Genomic DNA, 17,719 nt, shown 5'->3' on the forward strand with positions numbered 1-17,719 from the left:
GTTTGAAGCTAAAAAAATTTTCAGCTCTTCTTGCCTCTAATTTTGTGTGTTTACTTTCATGTCGATTTTGCAAAGAAACAATTTGTTTTACTAATATTATACATAAAACAGTTTCCCCTCTTATTATTCTCTGTTTGTCTATGATTACTCTTAGTACTAATTTTCTGCTCAACTCTCATACCTCCAAGACCAATACTATTCATTAATTCACTATTACTATTCTATGTTCACAAGGCTCTGATTCAGATGATAAATTACAGTCTTATTTCTACTTTAATAATTTATCATCATATTACTGTGGTTACTCATCATTAGCACCAATAGTAAGACAGACTGCTTTCATTCCATTTATCTTGCTGTCAGTATTGTTGTGCAGAGACTGTTCTAGCTCTGTTCAGGAACTTTCTCCTCCTGTCTTCAGCTGACCATTCACTGACCAGTGCCAAGCCTGCTGGCCTTGGCCGCAAAACCTCCCCCCTCCTGGAGATATCTCCCACTTTCACGTCAAGGAACCTTGCTCCCCTACCACAATGCACTTTGGTATTCTTTGTTCTCCCAACCTCACCAGCCTAAAGTCGCTACTATCTAGCATCTTCATGAGCCTTGTAGCCAAATGCACTGAACATCACACTACACTTGCAAATGTTCGATCTCTGCCACCTCATCATAACGAAGTGTCACATATTTCAAGACATGGACATACATCTGATACTTCTATCAGAGATGTGGCTCAAACCAATTATGTCCACAAGTTCCGTAAATTGAGAAGACTACATCTTTTCAAGATACAACAGGTGGAACTGACAACTGGGTGGACTAGCGGCATATGTATACTCTTGATTTATCACATAATGTGCTACACACATCCAACAATCATGAAGATAAACAAGAGGAATATGTTCATGTAGATTACATCCATTAACAGAAAGTCACCTATGTGTCTACTCTACAAACGTCCTGAAGTAGCCACGTGTGGCTGCTTTTAAATTGCTCTTTGAACTGACATGTGAGCATATAATGATGCTCCACCCAGATCTTCCTCTTTTCCTAGAATTCTTGGCTGGTGAAGGCTTTCTAAATTTCCTTTCCATGGGACTCACTATATCTGAAAACTATCTTGTACATTTATAAATCCTTTTTATACCTGCCACTATCATTGTTGTCATTACTACTGTTACCACCAGCACCATTAGTGGCAGCAGCTGTAATTCTACTAGTATTGTCATTATTAACTTTATTAGTTCGTAGTCAGTATTACTTACTCACATTGCCACTTAGAACACTCAAATCATTTTAATACTATTTGTCATATTATAACTGTTGTTTCTTAGGTAACTATGATGTATGTGTGAAACCCTGGTCCAATGCAGAAGAGAAACTGATGGCCCTCGTCGGACTAGCATAAATGAATAAATAAATAATAAATGCTGATTGGATTATCTCTCCTGGATATTTAATGTATATATCTTGTGACACTTCCTCATACCAATTTATAGTGGAGAGATTATCTGCAGGCTTCCTGTCAATTACCGAGTTTCCTCACAGATGATTTGTAGACCAGTTTTCTGCGACATTTTATGAAGCTTCTCCAAGACAAGTTTGGCTTCTCTACAGTTTCTTAGAACTGTGAGTGTCTATAAGAGCCATACACCTCATGTTGGTTCTCTGCTCTTTTTTAATTTCAATTTGGATTCCCTCATCTCCTTCCCTATGTCTTCATAACTTTTTTCAGAATTATTTTAAATTGGAGGGGATTGTGGATCTCTGGCTGCACACTGTCATGCATTTCAAATGCTTCTGAAATTTCTCCAATCAATTTAACGTTTGAGGTTGTACCCATTAATATCTGTTGGATAACTGCCACTGTTTTCTTGTCAATTTTGAATTCCTTTGAAGTACTGAATCCAGATTTTTTTCTATCAAATCATAAGCCTTTCTGACACTTGTCATAAGTTGTCACAGTATTTACACATCATCATCTTTGCAAAATTGACTTTGGTTCCCATATCTGTTCTCTACACGATTACCCTTTGCAAAATCGTGCCTTAATGGGCCTACATGTTCACCCAGTTGACTTCACAGGGCTTTTTGAAGAATTTTGGACATAACAGGATGCAGTGAAATTCCCTGCAATGATTCAGACTGGTTTTATGCCATTTTTATGAAGAGGAACAATTAATGCACATTTCCACTCTTAAGTATTTTTTTCAATTTTACAAATGTTTAACATAATTCTGTCAGTTGCTTGTGTCAGATTACTGTCGCTCAGTATCTGTATCTGCATACTTCAGCTATGAGTTTCTGTTTCCGCTGATGACTTGACATTTTCCAAAGTACTGATTTCTTTCAGTTCCTCAACAGATGATTTTTAATCTGAATTGTTTCGCCTCCAAAATCTAGTTGTTCTTTCAGAGGCACACAGCCAAGAACTGAGTGATAGTCATAGACTAAAATTGTTATTTTTATGTTGGTTTCAAGTGACTAGTACACTTTCTTTTTTATAGCCTTGAACATTATTTTCTATACTTTCAACAATTCCTGCCATTTTCTAGGGTTTGTTACTACTTAAAATTTTCAATACTTGTTCCCTCACATCTACTAGACCGTGATCATAGACAATGTTCCACTACCTATGTATTCTCCTCTTTTGTGGTTAGCATAATCTCATAATGGTTTTCAGTATGTCTGCAAGTTTCTTACAATTTATGGTATATCAATGAATAATTTGTTGAAAAATTTCTTACTCATAATACGAGTGTTAATGGATTAATGACGACTGATTTATTCATATGTGTTTCTTTTCCGACAGGTTGAAATCTAATCTTTATATGCCGGAGACGTTGAAATGACTAAAAAATTCCTTTCTTGTTCTTACACTGCGTATTTTTATATCCTTATTGGCTGTAACAACAGAGTGTATCTGTAACACACACAAAGCAGAGTTCAGGAAATTCCATTTGTGTAGCTTCTTCGCAGGTTTAAATTATGTGGTAGTGTTTTTGATCTCATTTTCCCAGCTTTATCTCACGATTTTTATATAGTCTCTTTTGAACTCCTGTTTTCCAATTTTTTTTTTGTTGGAACATACGCATGCTTGACAATGTGACATCCCACCAGTCAGACACTGAAGCAATTCAGTGGCATGCTTTTAGATTTGCTACTATTAGCTTTCATTAGCACACAAATGTTATGGATATGGTTCAGCAACTCAGACAGGAATCCTTGGAGGAAAGATGATGTTCGTTTCAAGAGTCAATGTTGAGAAAATTTAGGGAACTGGCATTTGAGGCTCACTGCTGATGTAACTGTTGATCAGCGTGTATTGTAAGGAAACATAAAACTTTGTTGATCTAATTTGTATACTAATATTTGCCTATAATACAATGCATCACACTTTGTGTATCCTCCATAACTGTCAGAGACATACTGAGTTTTATTTTTCTATGTTTAATGTTTTTTCAGCTAATGTATTTTGTTAATTTTGAAATCACCTGTTTGTGTATACTGAAATAGAAAACGTTTAATAGGATTTAGTGATGGTAATATTCCAGAAGACAGAGTTTAGATGTGTACCAATGAATAGTGAGATTGGTCAGAACAATGGGAGGAGATTAATTATGTAAGGTTGCTGTTGGGCAGTATAAGTCATGGATCGTTAACTTGTAAACATAGACAAATCCTTTTTTCTTGTGCGCTGTTGACTGTGAAGATAGTGGACAAAATGGAACTAAAATTTAGGCATTCCAGATTGAATTTCCACACAATAGCATGAAGGCAGCATCTTGGAAATGATGCAGAGGCACATTTACTAATGGAAAATTTTATGAAGCACAATGCCAACAACTAAGTTAATAGTCCAAAGTGTCGATCTACCTCTTATTGTGAACTGATGTAATGTGGGAAACTATCAGAGCAGTGACAGTAAAGGAAAACTTCTGCTAAATGAACTGATTTCAATATTGAACACATTCTCCAAAGTGAGTACCATATGCAAAAACTACTATGCCTGTGCCCCATAGAAAATTGTTATTACACCATGCATATACAACAGAATGAAGCCTAACAAACAAATGCTTTATTTGGGAAGAGAAAATGTGATGCAGGAACCAGTTATGCCAGGTTCACTCTCTTTTATACAGGGTGTTACAAAAAGGTACAGCCAAACTTTCAGGAAACATTCCTCACACACAAAGAAAGAAAATATGTTATGTGGACATGTGTCCGGAAACGCTTACTTTCCATGTTGCAGCTCATTTTATTACTTCTCTTCAAATCACATTAATCATGGAATGGAAACACACAGCAACAGAACGTACCAGCATGACTTCAAACACTCTGTTACAGGAAATGTTCAAAATGTCCTCCGTTAGCGAGGATACATGCATCCACCCTCCCTGATGCGCTGATGTAGCCCTGGAGAATGGCGTATTGTATCACAGCCGTCCACAATACGAGCACGAAGAGTCTCTGCATTTGGTACTAGGGTTGCATAGACAAGAGCTTTCAAATGCCCCTATAAATGAAAGTCAACAGGGTTGAGGTCAGGAGAGTGTGGAGGCTATGGAATTGGTCCACCTCTACCAATCCATCGGTCACCAAATCTGTTGTTGAGAAGCGTACGAACACTTCGACTGAAATGTGCAGGAGCTCCATCGTGCATGAACCACATGTTGTGTCGTACTTGTAAAGGCACATGTTCTAGCAGCACAGGTAGAGTATCCCGTATGAAATCATGATAACGTGCTCCATTGAGCGTAGGTGGAAGAACATGGGGCCCAATCAAGACATCACCAACAATGCCTGCCCAAACGTTCACAGAAAAACTGTGTTGATGACGTGATTGCACAATTGCGTGCGGATTTTCGTCAGCTCACACATGTTGATTGTGAAAATTTACAATTTGATCACGTTGGAATGAAGTCTCATCCGTAAAGAGAACATTTGCACTGAAATGACATATTGTTGGATGAACCATTCGGAGAAGTGTACCCGTGGAGGCCAATCAGCTGCTGGTAGTGCATCTACACGCTGTACATGGTATGGAAACAACTGGTTCTCCCGTAGCACTCTCCGTAACTGACGAAACTAAAATGAGCTCTACCATGGAAATTCAGCGTTTCCGGACACATGTCCGCATAACATCTATTCTTTATTTGTGCGTGAGAAATGTTTCCTGAAAGTTTGGCTGTACCTTTTTGTAACACACTGTATACCATATCCGCTGTCCCTAGCATTTTTCCTTGAGTGGTATGCTTGCACAATCAACAGGCATCACTGTGCATGAGGGTCATTTACAGACAACAAAAGAAGACGAGAAATTAGGGCTTTTACGGAGGCAACAAACAGTTCCTTTTCCCTCACTCTGCTTGCAAGCAAAAAAGAAAAGGAAATGACTAATAGTAGTGGAACATACCCACCGCCATGTACCATACAGTGTCTCGCATAGTATGTCTTCGGATTTACGTTTTTCAGTTTAAATGGTTCAAATGGCTCTACCTTACATTCCCAAACGTTTGTTAGGCTTTATTCCTGTGAGAAGTTTATGAATCTAACCATCCACTTTCTCTTATGCAAGGTGGACAAAATTAATACAACAACATTTTATTTTACTGGATTAAGTTTTATGCTTCATACAAGGAGACCTTATCAAAGCTGTAGGTTGTGCCAAGAAGATAATTTATTTGGATCTCCTATGACTTCTATGGTGAGGTAATACATGGATTTATATGCATACGTTCAATAGTTTTTCTGTGACTGACAAATCTGTGAGTAATTCAACATATACGATTGAGGTAGCCAAACTGTAACTATTCTGAGATCAATGTATCAAGGGTGATCTGTCACATAAAAATAGTATCACACTTTGTACCTTTGGCAACTTTGAAAATTTTTAGTTCAAACTGACAAATATCAATGATTCACTTATAAGATAAACCATGTCCAATGTATTCTGCAATCCGTTAATCGTAAGTTACTGGAAGGAGGAATATTTTTCAAATGATCTACACTCTCATGGTTTAAACTTATACGAACTGTTTAACATCCAGAAGGGTCACAGAAAGTATGGTTAAACATATTGTTATAAATTCCGTTTGGATTCTTTTCAGTACAATAAGCAAATAGCAGTTGCTAATCCACATCAAGTGGAATATCTCAAGAGTACTGTAAAGGTATTAATTGCACTTAGGTCAAGAAAACTCACCATCTGTGCCAGTCCCACAGTAATGCATTTCTTACATCAATTACACAAATACATTTTTATCACTCTACATGCAATAAATCAGAGATGGGAGTGCTTACAGTATTCTCAGTTCGACCCACCTCCAAATTTAGTTCAGGATTCTCCTTTATAAAATCATTTGGCTGAGAGATTACCAAATTATCTTCAAGACACTGAAAGAGAGAAAAATTCTCAGTTAACTACTTGTACCCTTCTGTACTTAAGATGGCTCCCAATGGTTCTTTTTTTATGAATATAGCAATTATTCTGCCAACATATATCACCATAATTTCACACTGTGCTATACTGCACTAATTTTGCACATAATCAGTCAGTACATAGCGTACTACATGGTGCTTACTGACCCTTATCCCTCATTTGGGAACCTCACACTTTGCCCATAGGAAGAGAGAGTGTGCTTACTCCCTGTGCATTAATGTAGTTGGACAGGAGAGGTGGCGAGCCTGAAAACTACAATGAAATGAATCCCCCTAGCTGCATACAGGCATTGATATAAATCAATGGGGACAGTTGAAAATAAGTGCCCCAACTGGGACTCGAACCTGGGATCTCCTGCATAAATGGCAGATGCTCTATACATCTGAGCCACTGAGGACACGGAGGATAGTGCAACTGCAGGGACTTATCTACTTATCTCTGGCACGCCTACCGTGAGACCCACATTCCCAACCTATTGTCCCGTACTATGCTCATAGTGCCCCTGCCCATTATACTCATTACTCGCAGCTTTTTGCCGATTCCCGTAAGAATTTAGGCACTGTTTGTGCATCCGCGTAGAAGAAGACGGTCAAATGGCCAGTGAGTCTTGAAGATGGTATCTGTTCTTTTGTAAATGTCCGAAACAACAGGTACCATCTTCATACACCCAAGAACTACGAATAGCACTGTCACTTGAGACTCAAGTTGACATGTAATCAGATGCCGTTTGTTGCTTCTGCCTCAATTTATTCAGAGAGTTTGTTTAGGACTTGTGAGTGAATGGTTAAGAGTTGAAGGCTGTGGTTATAAAGAGGTGGTGAGAGTTGTAGTTACTGGTAATTATAGAAGAAAACGAACAAAACATGTCCACGTTTTTCGATCCAGTGACCAGATATGGCTGAAGAGAAACTAAGGGTAAATATTTTGTAGGTCTCCAAAAACTAAAGTATAAATTCAAAATGGTTGACAGCAATTCCCCAGAAAGACAATCTGACTCAAGAGTTGTTTTGTCTGTTATTCTCATTTTAGTGAGGAACAACAAATCTCTATCATCAGTAAACAAGTTGAAATTGTAAGACAAGGGTGGTCTTATAAAACGAGAGCGGCTCAGTGGTTCCTCATGTATTTCCCAGTTTACTGAAATATCTGTCGAAAATATTACACAAAAGAAAATCGTCCGTCAAGCACTCGCTAAAGGGAATCTGTGGAAAGAAGACAGTAAACAAGCTGCAGTTTCGATGTCTGTCAGTGCTGCTTTTGCTGAGGAAAATATAGGGAGCGTACCAGTACTGAATGGAGTAGTAATCACATTAAAACGATGTTGATATACCAGGAACTGGAAACTGTCCGATTACGTGATAAATTAAGGACAGAAAATGCCGCAATAAATCTCTTCCAAAAGCAAGTCTTAGATGAAAACCATAAAATGGCTCAGTCAAATGTCCTAGATCATTGTAAACTCAGTAAAAACAGAAAATCATATTTGACACTATGTTAAAGAAATGCCAATTTAAAAAAAGAGAATGCATTATGTGATGTGACAATTAATTCATTCTGGATACCGGTCTCTTGAACATTAGCAGATCAAAGAATATAGACATTGAAGTGCGCATTGTTGCAACAACCTTCTGAAACATCTCCAAAATTAAATGATTTCAAATGCTCATGTGAAATTAACAAATAAGCTGTAGAACAATTAAGAACTATTTTCGGAAAGAACGAATAAAAACAAAGATACGCTGATTTTTGATGAAGTAAAGCACAAGGAAATTTACATTTCAGTTACACTTTGCTGGAAATTTGTTTCGTCACTTTATGGGTATAAACTTCGGACGACTATAGTAGTAACTTTGCCTATCATTGCTCTAGTGTTCATATCTGTTGCTCTGATGTGTAACTGTATTCACCCTATTTTAGTGTACTCGAATTACACTGTCACTCCTAGTGATGTCTAGAATATATTGATTCAAGTAATTATCCAGCTAGATCAAGCCAGAATGACACTTGTTACATGCACTTCTTATGGCACAGTACAGACTGAATAAAGTGGTCCAGCAGTGTCTAGGAATTACTGACATAAAAAATAAAGTTCCTTGCTCAATATCAAATGCAGTTGACACGGCCAGAAGAATATGGGAATTTTCGTACGCTATCCACGTCATGAATTGAGTAACAAATGGTTGATGTGATAGAACTGATGTACGTTTTAACAATGGCATCATCAACTTCAATTATCGACAAGATAGTTCTCCAGAATCAACGGGATTATTTATTAGATAGATGAACAACTTAGTCGACACACTTTTATTCTCTTGGTGATGCCTTGTACAAAACGCACAGGCTCACAAAAAGTTGATGAAATGGGGAAGCGTTCCAGCCAATATAGTAAAAGCTTTGGTTCTGAAAGAACACACTGGCCGCTAAGAGTAACCACTAATAGTACCTTAGAAATACCTAAATACTTATGGAAAAGAGGTTACATCTCTCTCCCAACAGCAGCATCATTTCGGTATCTCTAGGTCTCCGAGTTGCAATCGTCACCCATCAGTAAGACTAATTCTGCTTGGACAAGTTACAATTTGCTTGCCAGTACATTCCTGTAAAACTTTCATTGTCTGTTGCAGAAACTGAACATAAACGCGGATTTTCGTTGACGTCATGCATATGAGACATGCAGGTGTTAGCTGGATATTTGCAACAAAAGAATGAATACAGAGTTTTGGAGCAGAAAACATATTTAAAAAAAAACTTTGTATTCCATATAATATCGAAGATCCACAATGTAGGTCAGTCTGCTGATTTTGCCATTGTAACACATACTTCCGTGGGTCACAAGTAGACGAACTGACATCTCACTGCGGAACTACTGAACTAGGGTAGTCAGCACGTTTCTTCTTCTACTCAATATCGTTTGCCTGCAGTTACAGTGTTTCTTCCATCCACTCGTCCTTAATTTTTAATTAAATCACCTGCCTATTTATTCCAGTTTGGATTTATCAGGTTAACATTCTCATGCTCACAGCTCTGGTTTGAATACTTTCTGGCGTATGAGACTTTTCGAACAATGTCATTTGCAGCACTGTTTTTTCTTTCTGTTGAGATATCATCATTGTCTCAGAATGGACAAAAGATCATAGAGATGAGATTTTCTCTCAGTTGTGTTTACAATACTTAAGAACTAGGTTGATACACCAACCCTGGGGCTGTAACTCTATTATAAGCCTAAATGTTAGTGTTGCTGGAGATACTAAGTTAAGTCACAATCGTTTTCATAGTTTCAGAGCTTTGAATGACTAATGCTGCCTCATTTAACATCCATCTGTAAGTTTGTGCCCACACAACAAAATTTCTCTACGGTTGTAAACGAAATTTCCAGTATGCACTGGGTCACTTTGCACCACTCCTGAAGGCAGAGTCAACACATATGGCTTCTTAGCGTTTTGGACTACAAACCTCGCTGTTATGTCACGTGCCATATCAAGTTGACGTCTTTGCTATTTCCAGTAATCTGTCAAATATTATGTTGAGCATTCATGGTGACAAGTAGACTCTTGTCCCAAATCAGTACGCATTTTAAATGTACAGGGCATCTTCTCTCTCATATTTGTACCTTTGCTCTTGTCCCTGTCCATCTCCTCACTACACCCACTAACTTTTTGGGATTTGAACAGTCCCTCACACTGTTGTGTAAACTCTGCCTGTGACCATTGTCCTGTGATGGAAAAATCTATTAACACTGAAGAAATGTGTTAGTCAAATTCCTTGCACTTCTCCCATTCTCTCGTAATATGGAGGCTCATTGAAAAGTAATGCTGCCGAATATTTTTTATTCTGTTCTCAGTATCAATTGAAGTATTACTTATCATGCATATTGCGTGGACGAATTCCCATTTCACTGACAAGTTGCAACATTACTATTATGCAGCTAATTGTAGTGTGTAACATGGCAGTGTGTAATGGAACTATGTTATTGCATGCGAAAGAGTGTGCTCTAATCAAGTTTGTAACTGCATAAAATGGGCCTTCAATTGAATCCACAGAAGAACAAACCAGTGCATTGTTTTCACTATATCAACGTCGGTAATGTCAAAACATTCAGTTGTTCATACTCGTAATGAAGCAAACGGAACTCCTAACCTCAGCTCAAAGTGGACAGCTGCATAGGCCAACACTTAAAGACATCTTTGAAGAATTAAGTCTTATAGTGATAAAGTTGTGCAAGTAGAGGTGAGGCTGTGGCTCAATCAACAAAGTGAACAGCCTGCAGCGACAGTATCAATGAACAGATCACTCACTGGGAGAAATGTTCTCATTGCCAATGTGACTTTGTTGCAACACAAACATGTAGAGAATGTTTATAAAGTTTTATTCAAAAATCTGTACGAGTTTTCACATAAATTTGGAGGCATTACTTTTCAACATGCCCTCATAAACGTGATTTAAAGTTCACATTGCTGCCTACTGACTTCCAATTGCTTCTACAGTTAAACTGTGCAAGACAATTTACATTATGTGTCAGAGTATTTGTGATACCAATACAACTATCTCTTTCCAGGAACCCACAACAGAAGCAATATTGTAGAAACATCTGACGTTTGCAAAAACAGTTTTGTAGTTCAGGTGCTTGTGACTGCAGTGCTTGTATCAACAAGTGTCAGGAAGCATATGTTGGTGCTCAAAACTGTAATTTAGACATCACAGTCATGTTGTCCGATACTGGAATAAGTATTATGTCACACTGTTCTTACAGAATTCTGTGCAGATGGATGTATAGCATATAGTTCTCAAAAAACACATTACCTACCAGTTCTGAGCTGCCTCCTTTGTACTACATGTGTATAAACTATGCACCACACAAAATGCACACACTAATAACACTCCATTTACAGTACCTATTTGACATAACATTAAAATTGGTATTCTTTGTCCACGAGAGGGGAGGATACTTCTGACTCAGATAGTTCTCCAGAATCAACAGGATTATTCATTAGATAAATAAATAACTTAGTGGACACACTTATATTCTCTTGGTGATGCTTTGCACAAAACACACAGGCTCACAAAAAGTTAATGAAATGGGGAGGCATTCTATCTATACAGTAAAAGCTTTTGTTCTGAAAGAACACACTGGCGCTAAGAGTAACCACTAATAGTACCTTCGAAATACCTAAATACTTATGGAAAAGAGGTTGCATTTCTCTCCCAGCAGCAGCATCATTTCGGTATCTCTACGTCTCCGAGTTGAAAATCGTCACCCATCAGCAAGACTACTTCTGCTCGGACAAGTTACAATTTGCTTGCCAGTACATTCCTGTAGAACTTTCATTGTCTCTTGCAGAAACTGAACATAAATGTCAATTTTTGTTGACGTTTTACGTGAGACAAACACATATGTTAGCTGGATATTTGCAACAAAAGCACTAATACAGGGTTTTGGAGCAGAAAACTTATTTGAAAAAAACCCTCTGTATTCCATATAGTATCTAAGATCCACAATGTAAGTCAGTCTGCTGATTTTTCCATTGTAACACATACTTCTGTGGGTCACAAGCAGACCAACTGACATCTCACGGCAGATCTACTGAACTAGGACAGTCAGCACGTTTCCTCTTCTACTCACTATCGTTTGCCTGCAGTTACAGTGTCGTTTCCTGCATCCACTGAACGACTTTTCCTTAATATTTAATTAAATCCCCTGTCTATTTCATCCTGTTTGCATTTGTAATGCTAACACATTCTCATGCTCACAGCTCTGGTTTGAATATTTTCTGGCATATGACACTGTTCCAACAATGTCATTTCCAACACTTTTTGTTTTTTCTTTCTGTCCAGACATCAGAGTCTCAGAATGGACCAAAGATGATAGAGATGAGATTTTCTCTCAGTTGTGTTTACAATACTTAAGAACTCTGTTTATAAACCAACCCTGGGGCCGTAACTAATATAAGCCTAAATTTTAGTATTGCTGGACACACTACATTAAGTAACAATCATTTTCATAGTTTCAGATTTTTGAATGTACTAATGCTGCCTCATTTAATATCCAGCTGTAAGTTTGTGCCCACACATCAAAACTTCTCTAGGGTTGTAAATCAAATTCCCAGTATGCACTGGGTCACTTTGCACCACTCCTGAGGGAAGAGTCAACACATCTGGCTTCTTAGCGTTTTGGACTACAAACCTCACTTATTTCATGTGCCCTATCAAGTTGGGATCCTTGCTATTTCCATTAATCTGTCAAATATTATGTTGAGCATTCATGGTGACACGTAGAATCTTGTCCCAAATCAGTACGCATTTTAAATGTACAGGTCATCATCTCTCTCATATCTGTACCTTTGCTCTTGTCCCTGTCTGTCTCCTCAGTACACCCACTAACTTTTCTGGATTTCTACACTCCCTCACATTGTTGTGTAACCTCTGTCTGTGACCATTGTCCTGTGATGGAAAAATCTATAAACACTGAAGAAATGTGTTAGTTAAATTCCTAGCACTTCTCCCATTGTCTCGTAATATGGAGGCTCGTTGAAAAGTAATGCTGCCGAATATTTTTATTCTGTTCTCAATATCAGTTGAGGAATTACTTATCATGCACATTACATGGTCGAATTCCCATTTCACTGACAACTTGCAACACTACTATTATGCAACTTTGAATTGTAGTGTGTAACATTGCAGTGTGTAATGGAACTATGTCATTGCATGAGAAATAGTGTGTTCTAGTCAAGTTTGTAAATGTCAAAATGGGCCTTCAATTGAATCCACAGAAGAACGAATGCAGTGCATTGTTTTCACTATATCAACGTCAGTAATGTCCAAACATTCAGTTGTCCACACTCATAATGAAACAGACGGAGCCGCTAACCTCAGCTCAAAGTGGACGGCTGCATAGGCCAACACTTAAAGACATCTTTGAGGAATTCAGTCTTATAGTGATGAAGTGGTGCAAGTAGAGGTGAGGCTGTGGCTCCATCAACAGAGTTGAACAGCCTACTGTGACAGTATCAATGAACTGATCACTCACTGGGAGAAATGATTTCATTGCCAATGTGGCTTTGTTGCGACATAAATATGTAGAGATGAAGAATAAACATGTAGAATGTTTATGAAATTTTATCCAAAAATCTGTATACGTTTTCACATAAATTTGTAGGCATTACTTTTCAACATGCCATCATAAATGTGATTAAAAGGTCACATTGCTACCCACTAACATCCAATTGCTTCTACAGTTAAACTGTGCATGCCACTTTATAGCATGTGTCTGAGTATTTGTGATACCAATAGAACTATTTTTCAACGGTTACCCACAACACAGAGGCAATATTGTAGAAACATCTGATGATTGCAAAAACAGTTTTGTAGTTCAGGTGCTTGTGAATGCAGTACTTGTTTAAACAGGTGTCAGGAAGCATATGTTTGAGCTCAAAAATCTCATTTAGACATTACGGTCATGTCGTTTGATACTGGAATAAACATTATGTCACAGTGTTCTTACAAAGTCCTGTGCAGATTGATGTATAGCATACACCAGGTGATCAAAAAGTCAGTATAAATTTGAAAACTGCATAAATCACGGAATAAAGTAGATAGAGAGGTACAAAATAACACACATGCTTGGAATGACATGGGGTTTTATTAGAACCAAAAAAATACAAACCCTCAAAAATGTCTGACAGATGGTGCTTCATCTGATCAGAATAGCAATAATTAGCATAACAAAGTAAGACAAAGCAAAGATGATCTTTATAGGAAATGCTCAATATGTTCACCATCATTCCTCAACAACAGCTGTAGTCGAGGAATAATGTTGTGAACAGCATTGTAAAGCATGTCCAGAGTTATGGTGAGGCATTGGCGTCAGATGATGTCTTTCAGCATCCCTAGAGATGTCGGTCGATCACGATACACTTGTGACTTCAGGTAACCCCAAAGCCAATAATCGCATGGACTGAGGTCTGGGGACCTGGCAGGCCAAGCATGATGAAAGTGGCGGCTGAGCACACGATCATCACAAAACGACGCGCGCAGGAGATCTTTCACGTGTCCAGCAATACTTTGTTTCTTTTTGATCTAATAAAACCCCATGTCATTCCAAGCATGTGTGTCATTTTTTACCTCTATCTACATTATTCCGTAGTTTATTAAGTTTTCAAATTTATACTGACTTTTTGATCACCCGGTAGTTCTCAAAAAACACATAATCTACCAGTTCTGAGCCGCCTCCTTTGTGCTACTTCATTTGGCTCCACTATGCACCACACAAAATGCACACAATTACACGCCATTTACAGTGCCTGTTTGACATATATAACATTAAAATTGGTATTCTTTGGGCATGGGAGGGGAAGATACTTCTGACTGGTTTGATGTGGCCTGTCATGACTTGTGGTCCTGTGCCAATCTCTTCATCTCATAGTAACAATGATATCCACCTTCTTTAACTACTTGTTGGATATATTCCAATGTGTATTCCTTACAGTTTTTGCCCTCTACACCTCCGACTAGTACCACAAAAGATATTCTCTGTTGTCTTCATATACACATCCTATTACAATGTCCCTTCCCATCAGTGTTTTCCGCAAGTGCCTTTTTTTGGTAATTTTATGGAGAACCTCATTCCAATTTCACCCAGTCATATCAGTTCAATTAATTTTGATCAGTCTTTTGTAATACACGTCTCAGATGATTCACTTATCTTTATTTCTGTTTCCCACCTCCAGCTAGCCAGTAATGATTCTAGCTGTTCTTGTTTTACAAAGCTAGATACTATTACTAAAAACAGAAAGATATACAACACAAAGATATATAACTAAAAGACAGTATGTCCACTTTCGGCATGTATAACAGCAGCAAGGCATCATGGCGTGGAAGCGATGAGCCTTGGTAGGTCTTTGAAGGGAGGTTTTTTTGGGGAGGGGGGGACCAATGAGGTCTGGAGCTATGTTCAATCACATCCCAGATGTATTCGATTGGGTTCAGATCTTGCGAGTTGGGGGAGAGGGAGCCAGCACATCAACTGGAACTCACCACTGTGTTCCTCTAACCACTCCATACCACTCCATCACACTCCTGGCCTTGTAACATGTTGCATTATCTTGTTGAAAAATGCCAGTGCTGTCACGAAACATGACTTAGGAAGTGGCGTATGTGGTCTGCTATTAGGGTATGATACCCCTTGGCCATCACTGTGCCCTGTCGAAGTTCCATTGGATCCATGGATGGCCACATTAATGATCTCCAGATCATAATGGAGCCGCCACCAGTTTGTGTCTGTCCCATTGTACAGATTTCAAGACAAGGAACTGCTCCCATGGAAGACAACAGATCTGCACCCTCCCACTGGCATGATGAAGGTATCGGGGTTCAGCAGACCATGCGACACACTGCCACTGTGCCAACATTCAGTGCCAATGGTCACCTGCCCATTTCAGTCGTAGTTGCTGATGATGTGATGTTAACACTGGCATGTTCAAGGGTAATAGCCTGCAGAGGCCATTCAGCAGTGTTCTGTGCACTGTGTGTTCAGACACCCTTTTCTCTGCCCAGCATTAAAGTCTAATGTTAGTTCTGCCACAGTTTGCTGCCCATCCTCTTACCAGTCTGCCCAGCTTATGACATCTGACATCTGTAATGAGGGCAGGCCACCCAGCTCCATGATGTCTGGATGTTGTTTCACCTTGGTTTTATTGCAGCACTCATCAAACATCTGACAAGTCATAAAGTTTCCGAAATGCTCGTGCTGAGCCTCTGGGCTATCACAATCTGCCCTTAGTCAAACTCAGATCACACACCCTCCCCCTTCTACACAGAGAGGATGCTCACTGATACTACATGTACAATGCATGTGTGACAAGCAGCCATTCCTTGCCAGGTGACGCTGTTATCGCCTGGATGGATTTATATTGATACTATGGCAGAGGATGGGAAAAAGCAAGTATTAAAAAATAGTTTTAACGGTATATATTTACTGTTTTTTAAATGGAATGGGTTAAAATCAAATATTAAATGCTTGTACCACATGTAAGTGCAATACACCAGTATTATCAGATAAATTATATACCAGGGGTGTGTGGATATGCAACAGGGTGAAGAGTGGATGTGTTGAGTGGAAGCACAATGGAAAGTAAGTTGCAGGAAATTACCCACTTTCGTAACGGCACTGTTACAAAAATTAAAAGCAGGACACTCTGTGAAGTTATGCCCATGGCATGGGCATAGGGGAGGTGGAGGGGGAGAGAGGGAGGGAGATGGAGGGGGAGGAGAAGCGTGAAGGTGTTTCATCTCTTTTCCACATGTGTTAACACTTCATTAATAATGGTAATAAAAGTAACATATGGACGAAATCTGTGTGAATGTCTATACTGTTCTACACTGGTAGAGGGCGAAATTGTCTGTGTCATCCAGTACAGCAACTAAAATGTTCTTCCAGGGAAAACAACTTCCCCCACTACAACTGTCACTCGATTTTCAGTTTACATACAGTCTATACCTCCCCAGCGTTTCCTGTGCAGTCCTCTTCTGTAAGTAGACAAAATAACCTCACTCAGCTGGCATTTATACATGGTGATTTATTCCACTGTGTGCAAACACTAGGGATTGATTGATAAGACGATACAGAACATAGAAGGTCTAATGAACTTATGTCCAGAATGCATGGTTTCCATGCTAGAGACCATTTATTTAATCATACATTGTTACAGAGACTGCGGCCTAGTATGTGCTGTACCAAGCTGCCACAGTTGCAATAAGTACTGAAATAGTTTCCATGTGGCTCACTGCATGTGAGTATGTGCTGCAGCATGTTCTGTCTCACATTTCGGCAAGCTGCACCTAAACAGTGTCAAAGGCAGCATGAATACGTTGCTGCAATGTCTCCACATCTGGAATGGACTCTGTGTATACAATACTTTTGAGATAACCAGAAATTGTATGGGTTGAGATCTGGTGAATGAGCAGGTCATGCAACTGCCCCCCCCCCCCCCCCCCCAGTCATATACATCGACCAGTGGAGACAACTGTGATGGGTCTAGGCATCAACAGTGAAGTGGGCTGGAACACCATCATATACAGCCACATAATCCTTTGTTCCATTGATCATGATGATTCATTGTCACCATACCACGGGGGCTCTGCATACTGTCCCATAGATGACCGTTACGAAAGCTGAAGATACCACTGAGCATAAAGCTGACCATCTGGGAATAGGATGGATGAAAAATCTTAGAATTGTGGTTGTCTGGTGAAGGGACTAGAGACGGAACTGCTCCTGATGTGGAA

The 17,719-nt window shown here is 38.9% G+C and overlaps 1 protein-coding gene across 2 annotated transcripts in view; it reads right to left on the reverse strand.

Annotated features, from left to right (window-relative positions):
- The window catches only part of LOC126426819 (zinc finger protein 70-like), a 72,199-nt gene that overhangs the window by 15,558 nt on the left and 38,922 nt on the right, over nucleotides 1–17,719 (reverse strand). Inside the window, exon 7 of one of the 2 annotated variants that reach the window (XM_050088839.1) lies at nucleotides 6,322–6,393. The exons of the other annotated variant lie outside the window; for it this stretch is intronic. Within the exon in view, the coding sequence (XP_049944796.1) occupies nucleotides 6,322–6,393 (72 nt within the window). The remainder of the gene's footprint in view (nucleotides 1–6,321; nucleotides 6,394–17,719) is intronic. 2 annotated transcript variants of the gene reach the window in all.

Source organism: Schistocerca serialis, chromosome 11, assembly GCF_023864345.2.
Source record: "Schistocerca serialis cubense isolate TAMUIC-IGC-003099 chromosome 11, iqSchSeri2.2, whole genome shotgun sequence".
NCBI classification, from domain to species: Eukaryota; Metazoa; Arthropoda; class Insecta; order Orthoptera; family Acrididae; genus Schistocerca; species Schistocerca serialis.